The sequence below is a fragment of the Stomoxys calcitrans genome, chromosome 4 (genome assembly GCF_963082655.1).
Source record: "Stomoxys calcitrans chromosome 4, idStoCalc2.1, whole genome shotgun sequence".
NCBI classification, from domain to species: Eukaryota; Metazoa; Arthropoda; class Insecta; order Diptera; family Muscidae; genus Stomoxys; species Stomoxys calcitrans.
Window position 1 is genome coordinate 84,325,779 of NC_081555.1, and position 17,105 is coordinate 84,342,883.

General features: G+C 39.5%; 1 protein-coding gene and 1 long non-coding RNA gene across 3 annotated transcripts; both read right to left on the reverse strand.

The window, feature by feature from the left end:
- Positions 1 to 323: 323 nt before the first annotated feature.
- Positions 324 to 3,463, reverse strand: LOC106090425 (uncharacterized). 2 transcript variants are annotated; one of them, XR_009397995.1, is made up of 5 exons: positions 2,790 to 3,463; positions 1,988 to 2,721; positions 1,690 to 1,813; positions 1,449 to 1,598; positions 324 to 1,384 (listed from the first exon to the last, which is right to left on the reverse strand). It is a non-coding gene; the product is annotated as an uncharacterized LOC106090425 (long non-coding RNA). The 2 variants fall into 2 exon arrangements; XR_009397994.1 differs by having other exon boundaries at positions 1,690 to 2,721.
- Positions 3,464 to 13,061: 9,598 nt separating this feature from the next.
- Positions 13,062 to 14,418, reverse strand: LOC131996784 (uncharacterized). Its single transcript, XM_059366703.1, has 4 exons — positions 14,140 to 14,418; positions 13,743 to 14,076; positions 13,509 to 13,677; positions 13,062 to 13,300 (listed from the first exon to the last, which is right to left on the reverse strand). The coding sequence occupies exons 2-4, from the start codon at positions 13,878 to 13,880 to the stop codon at positions 13,077 to 13,079; spliced, it is 531 nt and encodes a 176-aa protein (XP_059222686.1). The 5' UTR covers positions 13,881 to 14,076; positions 14,140 to 14,418; the 3' UTR covers positions 13,062 to 13,076.
- Positions 14,419 to 17,105: the final 2,687 nt, after the last annotated feature.

The following is a 17,105-nucleotide window of genomic DNA, read 5'->3' on the forward strand; positions in this document are numbered from 1 at the left end:
AACATGTGTTTATTAGTGCGGGGAACCATTTAAATAAATGCAATGAAAACGTTTAACAGTCGTATTCACAACAGGTTATGGAGGCTTTAGAAACTACTAATTGGCATTTGCACCAAAAATCGTATTCACAAACCTTTAATAGCCTGCTATGGTTTGGCATTCTATTCAGCTTTCGGAATAGTGGCTGAAATTTTTAATTGTTCCGCGAGCGGAATTTGACTTTGTTGTTTTAAATTGCATGTTTATTATATCCCAGCTGCTTGTGACAAGAACAAATGAATTTTTTCTTATTGAATTGCAATTTATTTTAATAATTATTACACAAATAAGTGTAGCGTGTCACCCTATGTCTGATTAGAGAAGAGCGACATCTGGGTTTGAACAGTCTGTTTTTTTTATGGCAGCTGGTGAATGCAACCCTGCGATACCAGCATATGTTACCTCCACATACAAAGGTAACTACTACAATGAAAATCGAGGAAACCATATGTTGTTTGTTTTTGCTATTTTGGAAAACAAAATTTTATGATGGTTCCTCGGTGGACATGATGGCTTGGGGGAACCATGATGGACAGTAAAGGGAAGATGACGAGTTCTTTTTGGATGGAGCCGTGCAAGCAGTAAGAGGTGGTGTCATCAGGAGTGTAGAAAGTGGTGTTTTCAAAAAGAGAGAAGGTTTTTTTTTGGTTTTGGATTCGGCAGAGAAAAGGAGGCGGAACTGGCTTTTACCCAACAACAAAGAAAAAGACCAAATTCAAAGTTTTAAAGTGATTTATTGAACTTTCAGCACATTTGCTGAAAGAGGAAAAAAATTAACTATAAATTATTGAGAAGTTTTAAAAGCTGTAACAAAATAAATGAAAATAAATACAAATTAAGAAAACTAAAGAGCTGAAAAAGAAGATTATGAAAAAAAAAGGTGATTAAAATAAATCGAACTGAAAGTTATTAAAAGCTGAAAAAGAAAATCTATGAAAACTCTGGAAAAAAAAAAGAAATGTTATCAAATTAAATAAAAAGGAACCTGAAAAGGGAAAAGTTTCGAAACAAAGCCAAAGAACCTGAAAAAAAAAGGAAATACCAATGTAATAATAAAAGACCTGAAAAGAAAAAAAACTAAAAACCAAATCAAAGTCAATAGTTAAAAATCCTAAACTTGAAAATCAAAGACAATAGACACCACTAAAGTTGATCACAAAATAACAAAAAGCCAAGCGCGAAAACATAAAGCTACACCTCCACCTCCTCTGTCCATCGTGGGAAGCTCTATATCAAAAGCACTGGTCAGCCGACAGTGCTGCAGGTACCCTTTTCCTCACAAACACTATTGCGGGACGTATACGTGAACTTAGACGGACGGACAGGACCTTGACACACATATTTCCTACGAATAAAAAGAAGGTTATTTGTTAATAAAGCGGCTAGGCAGGCAAACACCAGACACTTACCTTTCTATAAGTAACACAGCGCTAGAATAAATAGGCGCTGTCCTCAGCTGTTAGGTCGAGCTCAACCTAGGGCCAGGGGGTAAAGATTCTAGACCTTTGGGGCGGAAAGGAGCCCTTACTGCTGTTGGTGTTCGCTTTGCGAACTTAGGCCTTTAAAAAGGAATAAACATGTAAGACATAAAAAAAAAGCCAAAGCTTTTATTTACGGGAAATACAATACAGCCGGAATACACATACTTACCACAACCAGACGGACGGACAGACAAGAGGAAAGCGTGGGCACTGCTCAGCCGCCCCAGCACTGACTCCAGTTAGGAGAGACGACCCTGAAGGAAGGCCAGACACCAAGAGAAGACCCAATACACCTGTGGAGGAAGGAGAATTTTATTACTATTTTTCTCTTTGAAGGAGAGGAGTCTATATAATTGAAGTTTTTTTTTATTGCCACTATGCAATTCCTTGTTTTGTTTTCTTTGCTTTTTCGTTTGATTGAACTTTGTCTGGCAATGAATTTTTGATTTGGCTTAATAAATACATACCGTTTATAACGTTTGAAATGAAATTCGCCTTTGCCTAGTTTTCATTTCACAATGGAGGAGTAGTTATTTAAGGTAAGAAGGGGGTAGTGCACCAAGCTGTAGGGGGGGATAAGGGAGACCGATTCTGGGGTATCCAAAACTGTTGGACAACGGATACCATGGTTGGGGTGGGCCGTCCAGGGCACTGTAGGATGTCTCAGTGCCCCCTGAAGAGCGAATCCATAGCGGAAGGTGCGAGTAAGAAGGCGAAAGACATGCCTGCCTTAACATAAGTGGGACCCTGTGTTTTTCATTTCCATCCAGAGCTGGTTTGAAATTTGAATTTTTGGTCACCTGTCTCTGGACATGGTGTGTTGGCAAGAACCGCGCCCCAGACTGAGCCACAGCCGGAGCTCTAACGCCAACAGCCAGCGCTCGCCAGCACACTATGTCCCCTTTCTCCGCTGAGACAGTTCGGACCCTCCGGGGTCCACGACAAGAATGGCGCCCGCAACATGGGGCCCGAGTTATCGGGTTGACCGCATCATTTTATCGCCACAGCCAGCAACTGATCGGATTTCGGTTACCGGATTGAGTCCCGATCGTAAGTTTTCAAAAGCTTGGATCGCGTGCCAAACTGGTGGTGACTGGAAGCTGGTTAGATGCAGGATGTGGCACGGTGTTTTACTAATCTTTAACTCCCGTAAGTCACGAAGTTTAAGGATTTTGGTATCCGCATTTCGTTTGCGACGGGCCTGAGGAGAGAAGGAGATGCCATTATATACAATAGTTAACTGCAATAGCCCAAATTACTTTTGCTTACCTGTCCGTCCGCTTAATACAATCATACCCATGAGCCAAAGCACATGAGACGTTGTTGGGTTTATCTTTATGTTTTCAACAACAGCCGTGTGGTTATGTCCGTAGGTAGCAAACGTAATACCAATATACTACAGCATCTCAGGGTCATACAATACATTACGGCAGAGAAAGCAGTTTCCGGATACGTTTGGAGAAGTCCTATTTGGAAACTTAGAATGCTTCGCTTATCCGCTTAGATTTGCTCTTCTCTCACTTGTTCCCCACCTTGTAGTAGGATATATGCACTACACTTTCTACCTTGTTTGTGAATTTTGGTTTTCATATCTGCGTTTAAAGAAGAAGACATAATTAGTGTATTTAGAGTTTGAGTTGGCTGAATTTGGTAATTTGGAATTGTCATCAAGTTTAATTAGTAGTATAGGTTATAGGTTGGAGTAGGTTTAATGGTCAATACCAGAGCAAATAGTTACACTAGTGAGGTTCCTGATCCGACCACATCGGCTATGGCAACAACAACAACCACAGTAACCAACATGGCGACAGCCATTACGACCACAGCAGCAGCCTCGGCAATGGCAATGGCCACAACAACAGCAACAGTCACCCCCATGATGGTCACGTCCGCGGTTTCCAGTCCAGCCTTGTCGGTATCGGATATGTCGGACGTACGTATAACTCCGGAGTGTAGGGTTACCCGAAATTACGCATGGGATAAAGTGTGATTTCCCATTTTTGTGTTGTGGACGCATTAGAATGTCCAAAAGAGACCCCCTAACAGAGCTCTATTAGGCAGGTAGTGATAGTGTTTTAACGTATTGGCCAGAATTTGGCATTATTGTTTTGTATTTCCGTTCGTGATTGAGGGTGATCTGAGTAATTGACTCAAGAGAAATACAAGTCTGGGTTAGTGTTTCAATTTCCGTTTTGTTATGTTTCCATGTTAGGATTAAGATTCGAATTATGATTGTGTCAATAAATGTTACTTTTAATGTTTGATTATTATAACGTAATCATGATGTTTTAATTTGTTTTGAGAGAGGGAAGTAGGTGCAAATAATCATGAGGTGAGTGTTTATGGAATTTGGGGCCCTTATAACGCTTTAATTTATGCTTAGGATCTAAGGGTCAAGGTTGGGTGGGCAAGTGTGGGAGTAACTCCACCAAACTCCCTTGTTTAAGGTGTACCCCGTGTTTGTTATCGTTTTATTTTGTATTAAGTCCTTCATTTGTTTATTGTTCGTCCCCTAGGGCTACTGGTGGATGGGTTGGGACCGCCCAGAGCATGGCCCCGACTGAGCTAGTTGGAACCCCACCGTAGCGCCACAATAGGCGGTACGTAACAATATGGCGCCCAAGCGAAATGAAATTCAATATTCTAAAACTGTGCAATACCATCTAGGCACAAGGCAATAGACCATAGGGTTACCATAGAAGAACAACGGCAATCGCATTTTCTAGCAAAGCTATCTAAGGTTGCAGACACAGCTTTATTTATAAAACCTGTGATAAACGTGCAATATTTAGAGTAGATTTTAGAAAATTAGGATTACCGTTCCATATACATATTAGGGTCAGCTGCAATAATCTTGTTCGTTTAATGTAACAATGAATGTATTGTGTTTATGACCTGTCCTTTTTTGTTTTTTTTTATGTTTTTATTTTCAAATAGTTACAATAGCAATAGGGTTAGCATAAGGGGAAAAGTGCAATGGCTATTGTGATGAGTTCATCGCAATATTGCATTGCGACAAAGTACTCTAACATGAGATCTTTTTTTCGTTAGCGTTTATCTAGTGAGAACTGCCATGGTGCTACCCGCATGTATATGATTAAGACAGAGCCCATTGATAGAATTAGCATAGGGGGAAGGTGCAATTGCTACTGTGATGCTAGTCACAGGTGTGCATTGTCATGTAGTACTCTTTCACGAGATCTTTTTTCTTGGCAATTGCTGGAAAAATGCCGTGGGGCCAGATCTTGATATTGGACTTTGTTGTTGTTCAAGTAAATGTTTAGTCCAGTCAACAGGTACACCTAGACAACCTAATTTAGGACACTTTATTTTTTTTATAGAATATGTTTTTATTGAAATTTAGTAAAAACTATTCCACGCACTTCACCTCATAGGCCATTGAAAACACACCTAACTACCTCTCATACATGTTATTAATTAAAAAAAAAAAAAAAAAAAAAAAACTAACTAAACTAAAATTTTTTTTGTACTTTTATGTTTCTAGATTGAATGTTATATGTTATGTTTTCTTTTAAACGAATTTTGACAAATAATATCGTGTACTAATATCCTAATTTATGTCGTAGTTTGTATTACTAGTCTTAGTGGTTTATTTTTGCGTTTGTGTTTTTTTTATTTTTATTAGCTTTGCAATTATTATTATTTATTTGTAGCGGACCGCTACTTATTCATTACTATGTGTACTTTATTGTTTAGTTTATTATTGATTACTTTGTTATTTTGCCATAGGTACATTTTCATTCATTAAAGACATTACCTAGTTTACGTGACATTGACAACACTGAGAATGAACGATCAATATGTTATTTTCGTTAAGTTGAGCTTTCTGGTTTGCTTTGTGTTCAAAAGCTCTTTTCCAAAACATATAAAAACAGAGCACTTGCAGTGAAACGTTCATTCTCTTTGTACAGGTCAGTGGGTAAGGTGACAAGCAAGCAATAGTAACACAAAACCTCCGTGGTGCTTCGCGTACCGTTGGTTGTTGTTATTGCTTGATGTTGTTACATATATATTTGGTTGACAAACGGCCAAACGAACAGACAGCACTAATGATCCGCGGTTGCTTCTCGCGCCGTTTCATTATGCTGCCTCGTTCGTGTTGTGCTGTGGTACGGTTGTTGGTACAGCACAGGCATCCGCGGTCGCTTTTCGCGTCGTTTGCTTGGCTGTACCAATGATTGCATCATTCGTGTTGTTAGGCATATTTTATATATAATGCATACATAACGGTCATTCTCTTTGTACAGGCAACATTCATGTTACATATAGCGTCCATCTAAATAAAGCAGAATTATAACGTTTCATCATTAACCCACACATTTTATCATTTCGGAAGGAATTATTACATATTTTATGTAATTGGCGCCCAAAAACCCCAATCCCCGCTACATATTTATTTTTTTTTTGATTCATTTATTTTTTTTTTGATTTATTTATGTTTTTTTTTTCCTATATTTTTTTTAATTTTGTGCTTGATTTATTTATTTTGATTTACCTTTATTTGTGCTTCACCTACTAATTTGAGTGGTTCGACAACAATTTTTTTCTGTCATTTACCTAAGGCATCGATTGAGACATAGATCTAAATTGAACGTTACTTACTTAGAGACTAATGAGTGATTACGCCGCAGGGAAGAGGCGAAGTAAGCGTAATAGAACTCTAGCTTTTGACACTAGCCGAACATCTGTTCACACACCAAATCCTAACCGAAAGAAGAAGAAGGGACTGAACAACACAATGGAGCAATCCAATGTGAATAAAGATGTTACGTTCAGGGACTTATTGGGAACTATTAACAATCCACAGTCAGGCACTAGTGCTGCCGCCAGGACGCAATCTAATTTCCCTCAGGCACCTGACTCGGAGATTCCGCGGGACGAAATTAACCATCTCGTTAGGGACATAGTTCGGGAAAGTGTGAATGACGCACGTGCTCATTTAAGGTCGTTTGTCGAAGAAAGTGTTGGCAGGGAAATGCAGAGGGTACACTCTGTGATAGATAGGTTGAATGAGAGTGTGGCGAGATTGGCTATTAGCGGACAGAATAATCCGCAATCTCAGTCTGCACAGCCGGACCCAACGGCGAACCCTTCATTTGAGGCCCCGCAATCTAGGGGTAGTTTTAATATGCATCGCCAGAACACGGTGACCCCTTCAATATTCAGTGCAGGTACCCCTGGCGTAAGAGTGGAGCGGTTCGGAATAAATTTTTCGGGAAAGCCCAATAGCTTACCGGTGGAGGATTTTATCTACCGTCTGGAACACTTTCAGAAGCATTATAAGTTATCATGGGACGACATACTCAGTGAGTTTCACATACTAGTGTCTGGACCAGCCCAAGAATGGTTTTGGCTCCAACAAAGATCGGAGAGTATAAATGACTGGGAATCGTTGAAACATGGCTTGACCGAAAGGTTTAAGACGAGGCGAACGTGTTTTGAAGCAATGCGGGATTTACTTGAACGGAAACAGGGGCCAAGTGAGTCTATTGATGCCTTTTTCCACGACATCAACCTTATGAGATCTAAACTTGAAAAGCCAGTTTCGGAATTTGAAATGATATCCCTCGTGAAGAAGAATCTTAGAAAGAACTTGTCTAGTATTGTCTATTCTATGCCCATCTCATCTCTCGAGCAACTACGAGTGGAATGTTTGGAAGTCGAACGAACCTTTTTCCGAAAGGATCAAGTCCCACCAGCACCCCCACTTACTATGAATAGACCAATCCGTGTTCATGCCCTCCAGGAAGAGGAGAATGAACTCTTTAATAACTTTGAGGAGCCCGAAGAGACTAGAAGTATCGGCTATTAATCAGCAAATTGTCTGTTGGAACTGCCAGCATACTGGACACGGTTTCAGAGATTGCCCTTCATCCCAGAGAAACTACTTCTGTTTCAAATGTGGTAGACAGAACACGACGGCTCCAAAATGTCAAAGCTGTAAGACGGGAAACGGGAGGAAGAACGTGGTTTCAGCGGGGAATCATCGTTCCTCCGAACCACCCGCAGCACCGAACAACCCATTAGCATAGAAAGCCATAACCCGAATACAAGCTATCCACGAATGCGTCACTATCTCCCAGTGGATGTCAGACAACAAAACTACGACCGAAAGAGGTCTGAAATTTTCGGAGAAGAACCTATTAGTGTCCATAAGCCCGTAGAACAAAATGGGGCACCGAAAACAAATATGAATAAACAGGAAAAGAATCGAAAACGTCTATTAGAACTAAGGCGAAGGCAAAAGGAAAATAAAAAGATTAAAAAGTCTATTTCAGAAGCCATCATACGGTGCAGAGCTGAAACAGACCCGAGACCTTACGCCGCCATTAAAGTTCAAGGCAAAGAATTAAGAGGCCTCCTGGATTCAGGCGCTACCGTAAGCGTACTAGGAAAACATTGTAGAGAAATAATTGAAGAACTAGGATTGGAAATATATCCTCACCAAACTACTGTCAGTACAGCATCAGGCAAATCTTATCGAATATTGGGAAAAATAAAAGTTGAGATGGAGTATAGGCAAAAGTGTGCTCAAATTACCCTCTTTTTATGCCCTGACCTAGAACAGGATCTGTATTTAGGAGCTGACTTCTGGAAGGTTTTTGAAATAGCTCTCGAAATATTTCCTGTAGAGGAAATAAGTTTGGATCTTCAAAAGAAAGTCCATGGAAATTCTTCTAACGAAAATCCAAAAATGCACAACCTCACAGAAGATCAACAAAAGAGACTTGATAAAGTAGTAAAGAGATTCCCTACTTTCGAAGACAAAGGCTTGGGCTGTACAAGTTTTGAAAAACATGCCATTAAACTTGTAGAAGGTGCTAATCCTGTCAAGGATAAACATTATCCCTTATCGCCAGCCGTACAAGAGATAGTATATAAAGAAATAGACAATATGCTTGCATTAAAAGTTATTGAAGAGAGTGATTCACCGTGGAGCAACAGGACTACAGTGGTGCGAAAACCAAATAAAAATCGATTTTGTCTCGATGCAAGGAAGTTGAACGCCTTAACCGTAAAAGACGCATATCCCTTGCAAAATATCGATGGAATCTTGAGCCGCATAGACCAGACCCATTATATCAGTAGTGTCGACCTGAAGTATGCCTTCTGGCAAATTGAGCTAGAAGAGGAAGCGAGGCCCTATACCGCATTTACAGTGCCAGGTCGACCTCTGTATCAGTTCAGAGTCATGCCGTTTGGTCTATGCAATGCGGCGCAAAGACTCTGTCGATTAATGGACAAGGTGATACCAGGACGTCTTAAGTCGAACGTCTTCATTTATCTGGATGACCTCCTTATCATAGCAGATGATTTCGAAAATCATCTAAAACTGCTAGGAGAAGTAGCTGAATGCCTGCAAAGAGCAAATCTAACCATCGGTTTAAAGAAATCTTTATTCTGTTTTCGCGAGCTGAAGTACCTTGGCTTTATAATTGGGAGCGGTAGTTTGAAAACTGACCCCGAAAAAGTAAGCGCAATACAGAGGATACCACTGCCAAAATCTCCAAGGGAAGTGAGGAGTTTTCTCGGTACTGCAGGTTGGTACCGGAGATTTATAAAAGATTTTGCCTCCATCTCCGCATCCCTAACCGATACTCTAAAGAAAGGGTTGAAATTTACCATAACCCAAGAAGCCATCGAATCTTTTCATTCTCTAAAACATGCCCTTACTTCAGCACCTGTTTTGAAACATCCTGATTTTAGAAAAGAATTCTTTATTCAGTGCGACGCCTCCGATTATGGAATCGGTGCCGTACTATTCCAGAAGAATGACGATGGAGGGGAAAACCCCATCGCATTTTATTCTCAAAAATTGAACTCGTGCCAGAGAAACTATTCAGTCACCGAAAAGGAGTGTCTAGCCGCGGTTTTAGCCGTGAAAAGGTTCAGACCATACGTCGAGCTAATGAAGTTCACGATCATCACTGATCATGCCAGCCTCAAATGGCTGATGTCATTAAAAGATTTAAGTGGCAGACTCGCACGATGGTCACTGCAGCTACAGGCTTACGACTTTTCGATAGAACATCGGAAAGGCTCCGAAAACGTTGTAGCCGATACCTTATCTAGAATGCCTGTCGAGTCAGATGTAGTTGTAGAGGAGATCAACGACGAGGACCTTTTAGATTTTGAAACCACTGCCTTTGAAGGCGAAGAATATGTGGATCTGCGTGACTCCATCCTACAAAGCAAAGATCAACTGCCAGACTTAAAGGTCGAAGATGGCAAGATCTATATACGGACTTAAAATTTTGAGCAAGAAATTATGGAGTTCGAATGGAAATTATGGATACCTCAAGACATCACATTTGTTTTAATAGAAAAGGCACACAACTATGCAAACGCAGTACATGACGGGGTAACAAAAACCTTAAATCGACTAAGAACTTTTTATTATTGGCCCAAAATGGCCTCGCAGGTTAGACAATATATCAAAAACTGTCAAACTTGTAAAGAGACAAAGCCGGTAAATCAACGCATGAATCCTACGATCGGTGATGAAGTAATAACTCAAAGGCCTTTCCAGAAATTGTACATTGATTTCCTTGGAAAGTACCCTAGGTCTAAAAAAGGCAATGCTTATATATTCATAGTAGTCGACCACTTTACAAAGTTCACATTTTTGCATGCCATGAAGGAAGCCACTGCACAAAACGTTGTAAAATTTCTGGAAAATCAAGTGTTCCATACGTTCGGCGTTCCAGAAATCATACACAGCGACAATGGGAAACAATTTGTTTCAAAAATGTTTGAAGAAATGATTAAAAACTACAAGATTAAACATATTACCACTGCGTACTACTCTCCGCAATCAAACGCGTCAGAGCGAGTAAACCAATCGGTAATAGCAGCCATAAGAACATATGTTGAACACGATCATCGCGACTGGGACCTATACTTGGCAGAAATTGAACAGGCCCTAAGAACTTCTGTCCACTCAGCCACAGGCATTAACCCCTTCTTCGCGTTATTTGGCTATAACATGTTTACCAGCGGCAACGATTATAAACTGGCAAAGAAACTCCAATCCCTTACCGATCACCAAATTGAACAATTATGTAGATCGGATAAATTGGAAGTGATGAGAGAACGGATGAAAGAAAATATGCATCAAGCATACCAATCTAGTGCCGTAAGATATAACCAACGAGCCCGAGTTGTCAAATTTCTACCAGGACAAGAGGTGTATAGGAGAAACCACACTCTGTCTGACTTCAAAAACAACATAAACGCTAAGTTCTGCAAAAAGTTCCTGAAATGCAGAGTCGTTAAGCCAATAGGTAACAACATGTATGAGCTGGAGACGCTTCAGGGGAAACCACTTGGAAATTTTCACGCCAAAGATCTTAGAATATAAACAAAAGTGCAATAAGCCTGTGATAAAATGATTAAAGTGCAATATTAGATTAAGTAAACTAAGTCGTGATTGTCCAGTTTATTTAATCTATGTTGCATTGAAATATTTTTTTTGCAAAGCTTATTGTGATGTTTTTTTTTAAGACTTATTTATTTTATATACCACCAGTGCAATATTTCCTAAGGCCCGGCTTATGAGACTACTAACAGGGCGTGGGAGTTCCCCACGTTGGAACAGAATGAATGTGTTGAATGTTACTGACCCCAACAGCATAACAGGCAATAGCATTTCCTGAATGCCCGGCTTATGAGATTATCAGGGTGTGGGAGTTCCCCACGTTGAAATGAAATCAACATTGCGTAGTGTGATTGCCTTAAGAACAAAATAAAACGATCTATCATATTGCCGCCTACACCAACGAGAATAAATCGGAAAATGCAAGTTACACTTTAGTGCACACAAAAAAAAACCCGCTAAGCTATTATAACCAAGGCTCTAAACATAACCACCATTTACTCGCATAGAAAATAAAACGAAAACGACACTGAGATTTTTCTTTTTTAGCCCCAAGAAGGATGTTCCTAGCATACATATTTATTTTAACAATCTTTCTTTTGCCGTGCTATTTATACATGCTCTTCTGAAAGCGTTCAGGGAAACAAACAAGCTAAGTGTCACTCACGCAAGAATTTTGCTGGAAAGTGATAAGCCCAGGATTATAAAACTCATGTCCGCAGACTAGCAAACCAATGTTCAACATTTTTTTTTTTTTCATATCATAACCAATGAAATGTCCGAAGGGACACACACAGTTTCTATCAAACTACCGGTCAAAGATATTAGGCCAGAAATTGCACGCGAAATTCCCTAGGCCACAAAAAGGAGAAACACAGGCGCAGACAACACAGTTGTAAACACACATGCCATCGTGGCAGCATATTCATCTCCCCTAAAAACACACAAGCTAATTATCAGGCACTCGGAATTTGTATAAAAAAAAAAAAAAAAAAAAATCGTACACCCCAGGTCATAAAACACAGGTACTGAGCATAAAACACTAATTTCCAACACTTCGACTCCTTATCATATTCTATGAAATCGTCCAAAAGGGCACACAAGCTTCTATAGAATTACCGGTCAAAGCTATGGGGGCAGAAAAGAGAGACACATGCATACCTGCAGGCACGCCGCTGCTCAGGCCAATTGTAAAAAAACAGTCTTTCTATACACAGGCAACCACATTAAACTCAGTTGTAAAAAGAAAACACAGCCCAGGTGGCATCATATTCAACTTCTATTAACCACACACACTCTTTCACCGTGTACACCCAAAGCCCTCGATCGAATGTCCGCAGATCAAATTCCAAATTTTGACATAACATTTACTCCAAATCATAATCAACTTCAATGTCTACAAGGGTACATAAAGCGTTAGGGCGCAATAGCTCACAGGAATAGTCTAACGCCATAAAGTGGAAACACTGGCATACCTGTAAGCTGGCAAACGTCCGAGCCAATAATGAACTAATTTTTTTTAAGGTCAAGCCCACACAAACCCTTATGTTATCATAACCATCTTACATAAACCCAAATATCCACTTCCACTAGGAAACACTTTCAGACAAATAAGATTCTTTTTATGTCCGAATGATACAAAGAAGAGAACAGCAATTATAATTATCCAGGCACATCACGAAATGGATCGGGATGAATCGACGTTGAGATGTTATATGTTGGTAATTTTTAAATAATAAGGGAAAAGAATATAGTTTTTTTTTAAGCACAATTGTTTTGTATGTATGTAAGTATTTTATTGATTACTCAGGGGCATTGTTCCGCGGATAATAGTTTAATGGAAACTAGTTTTGACGGCCAAAATATTAGCACGGGCATCTCACTGGCACCTCACGACATCTAATATTTGTGTTTTGTATTTCGCCATTGTCCAATTGCATTCAATAGTCCGTATAATTTTTTTTTACTGACATGACTGTGTTATATTTTGTTTGTAAAGGGATTGAAATACGTTCATCATCTTTGATATAAACTTTTGTTCACAGTTTTATCTTTGTTTATAATTTATTGCGACACATTTTTTTGTTCATAACTACGAATGGCAATGCGCCTTTATAACGTTTGTACAAACACACACACTTTGGTGTCAATGCCCAAATTCACTTGCGGATTTTTGATAGAAAACAAAAACGATATTTACCACAATCAAAATGTTTCCAACCTCCTTTTTTTGTGCTATTGGCCAAGGCATTGACGGCAAATGAATGTGGTGTTGATACACGGCAGGCTGATAGGATAGAAGCGGGCACACAGCCATATATGTATAGATGATACTGCAATGCGATTTCACCCTCGGTCACGAGATGGGGAAAGAGAATTGTACCTGGAAGGGAAAATGGAAGACGACAATTAGTAACCAGCATATATTTTTAGTTGGTATCCCAATAAGGCTTGTGCTACGAGACGATGCTATTACATGCTTATGAGCTGGAGCAATTTGGTTCAGTAATTTTATTTTTGGCAATTCGTATCGTTACACTAGCCACAGCACAAACTCCGTGCAGTGGACAAGTGACCCGAAATCATCTTACCTTTTGCCAGACAGCGCAACATATTCGGCACCAAAATTTTAGAGGTTTCACTCCAAGATGTAACGCATGTGTCCACGACAGCCGGTTGGCAGACGGGTTTTTGTCCAGGCATACCAATCCACGGTTGGGTTCCGAGGGGAAAAGATTTTGTGTGTATCGCCCCGAATACCTGAGGGCGGAAAAGGAAAATATTAGAATATTGTCAGGGACGGGATTTACTGATATATTTATTACCTCTTTAATTTGTTTTAGAGCTGACTGTGTTGTTTTTGTTTCAACAATCATATAGTGCAAAGTGTTATCTCGCCAGTGTGAATGGCGGCGTCGAGAGTTTTCACACACACACACACGCACGATTAGAGACATCGTCATTTATTAGAATGTAAGTTTTTTTTTATGGTTTACCCAAATGAATGAAACAGGAAAATACAGCTATGCATGTACACGTATGAAAAGCACGCTGGTGGTGATTGCATGTGTGTGTGGAGTTTATGTGAATGAAGCAGCAACCCTCTTACTACAAGCGGCTAGTAGGGACGCCAAAGCCAGAAATTTTTGGCAATGTTTCCTGGGAGTAAGATGAACGGCCAGATTATTGGAATGTTTTGGGAGTAATTAATTAGATGCTTACTTTTTCGTCTTTTTGTCGCTTTAGGGCTCATTGGCTAGACTCACGGGTGATCACAGCCGCATGTTTCCCGGACCATGTACCGTTTTCCATTCTCTTTCATATTTTTTATATATGCCGCCCGCGGGTTGCCTTTCCAAACACGCACATCACCATCCCCGCCGTATTCCTTGGGAATGGTGAAGTTTTGTTGCGTGGAGTTTCAGTTTTATTTGATGGATGATTATTTGATTTTATGGTAATGGCCGGCGATGACCCTCCGCGTACGATGTACATACGCTGTAGCCGGTAGAGGAAAAATGTGTCGGAAACGCTACATGGTGCCAAGGCGATTAGCGAAAGTGCTGCCACTGTGAAATTTCTATAGAGTGCGATTAGTGGGGTGGTAACGTAGCCAGGGGTACAACTCTGTGCTGGTTTCTGGGGTCAACTGAGAAGGCAAAAGGAAACTTAATAAATGCAGGGAAATAGAGGAAAATTTGTAAGGCGGGAAAAGTCTGCGATTTTCCACGGCTTATAAAAGGGGCTGAACGCCGCGACGCTTTGAGATTCCAAAGTGTAGTTGGCGGAGTTTTGCTTTTCAAGTGCAAACGGAAAAAAAAATTGTGATATCCGAAATAAAAAGGCCTGATAGTATCAAGAAGTTCGAAACGTGTTATTTATTTATTTATTTGTAAAGACTTCAGAGTCTGGTTTGTGGTGACAATTTTTTTTATGGTGGGCGGTTGCCAAATACGAAATCCCCCGTCAAGAACACTACAACCATCCAGGCCTCCTCAGCATTACTGACGAGAGAGGCCAATCCAATTCAGGAGGAATCCTGGCATATTTTCGTGGTGGAGTCAACTTTCACTAGGGCTTTGGAGAAAAGGCCCTGAAGGCATCCTACAAATAAGGAAAGAGATAAAGTTTATTGGACACTGTGAATTGGCCAGGTAATCCCTTATATTGGGAATTCCAGAATTTATTTTGAAGAGATGATTTGACGCTCAGACGTCCATATCAATGTGCCAACAGCCCGGCTGCCGATCTGAAAAGAAAAGAATAAAAGAAAGTTTAATGAGAAAATGTTAAACAGAAAGTAAATTATAGAAAAGCCAAAAAAGTAGTCTAATTTAAAAAAAAAGGAAAAAGAAAGAAAATTACAAAAAAGTATAAAATTATTAAGAAATTCATAAAAAAGAAAAAAAGATAAAAAAAGTCTAAAAAAATCGCCAAAAAAATAAATTAGGTTAAGTTGTGTTGTTGTAGTCGTTTATTATGTGTGTTTAAGTGTCTTTTTTTTTATTATATGTAGTTATGTTACCTTTTATTCATTGATTATTTATTTATTTTTTTTTTTGTTCATTTTTTTTTTTGGGTTTTTTTATATAATATGTTCATGTGAGGGACATTAACTCCAGTTAGGAAATTTAAAAGTTTGAGTGTAGGGTTACCCGAAATTACGCATGGGATAAAGTGTGATTTCCCATTTTTGTGTTGTGGACGCATTAGAATGTCCAAAAGAGACCCCCTAACAGAGCTCTATTAGGCAGGTAGTGATAGTGTTTTAACGTATTGGCCAGAATTTGGCATTATTGTTTTGTATTTCCGTTCGTGATTGAGGGTGATCTGAGTAATTGACTCAAGAGAAATACAAGTCTGGGTTAGTGTTTCAATTTCCGTTTTGTTATGTTTCCATGTTAGGATTAAGATTCGAATTATGATTGTGTCAATAAATGTTACTTTTAATGTTTGATTATTATAACGTAATCATGATGTTTTAATTTGTTTTGAGAGAGGGAAGTAGGTGCAAATAATCATGAGGTGAGTGTTTATGGAATTTGGGGCCCTTATAACGCTTTAATTTATGCTTAGGATCTAAGGGTCAAGGTTGGGTGGGCAAGTGTGGGAGTAACTCCACCAAACTCCCTTGTTTAAGGTGTACCCCGTGTTTGTTATCGTTTTATTTTGTATTAAGTCCTTCATTTGTTTATTGTTCGTCCCCTAGGGCTACTGGTGGATGGGTTGGGACCGCCCAGAGCATGGCCCCGACTGAGCTAGTTGGAACCCCACCGTAGCGCCACAGTAGGCGGCTCGTAACAACATGTTTCTTTAGCAGCACCTCTTGTTTTCTCTATTTTATATATTTTTTCTCAAATAAGTAAAGAAATACGAAATGGCAAAAACTATTATAGTGGCAACACTTGAAGCTATTGCCAGCATCATTTTAGTTTGTTTCATTGGTTTCAATGGTAACAAATGAAACAAACTAAAATGAAGCCGGCAATAGTTTCAAGTGTTGCCACTATAACAGTTTTTTGCCATTTTCCTCACTATAAACAGAGCACTACTCATGACATAATGAACAGGTAGGGTACCGTACACACCTGAGTACAATTTTTTCTCGCGAAGTGCACTATCTGTCAACGAATGGCGCGAACTAGTTACATCCACAAAATTAGAGTTGCCCTAATCACTGATTTTGACAGAAAGTGCACTCTATATTTTGTTGTTGGGTAACTGCCACTACCTGTAAATGAATATATCTTGAAACTGCTTTTCGCCGACGTTGTTTTTTATATAGAGTTTGACAGCATTCCGCTCGAAAACCTGAACAAAATACTCAGCTTAAAAGTTGAGGTCCAAATAGGCTTCAATCGTTTTGACACTTGTTCGGGCGAAAAGTTGAAAGCCATCAAGATCTCATTTAAAATATGACATTGTTCTCAACACAACTAACGAAACTTGCGCTCTTGCGTGCAGGAAATATAAGAGTAAGAATAATACAAAACAAAGAGAACGATCAAAATATGGGACTGTTTGTAAACACAGAATTGACATCTAAAAGGCCAATAGAATGAGCGCGTTGTGCTTTGTTTTGAGCGCCGCGTTGAAAAATGCAACTCTGCAAACAATTGCAACAAAAGCAACGCCCAAAAGGTAAAGAGTTTTCAACTTCGACGAATGAAATCGAGCATCATTCTGTT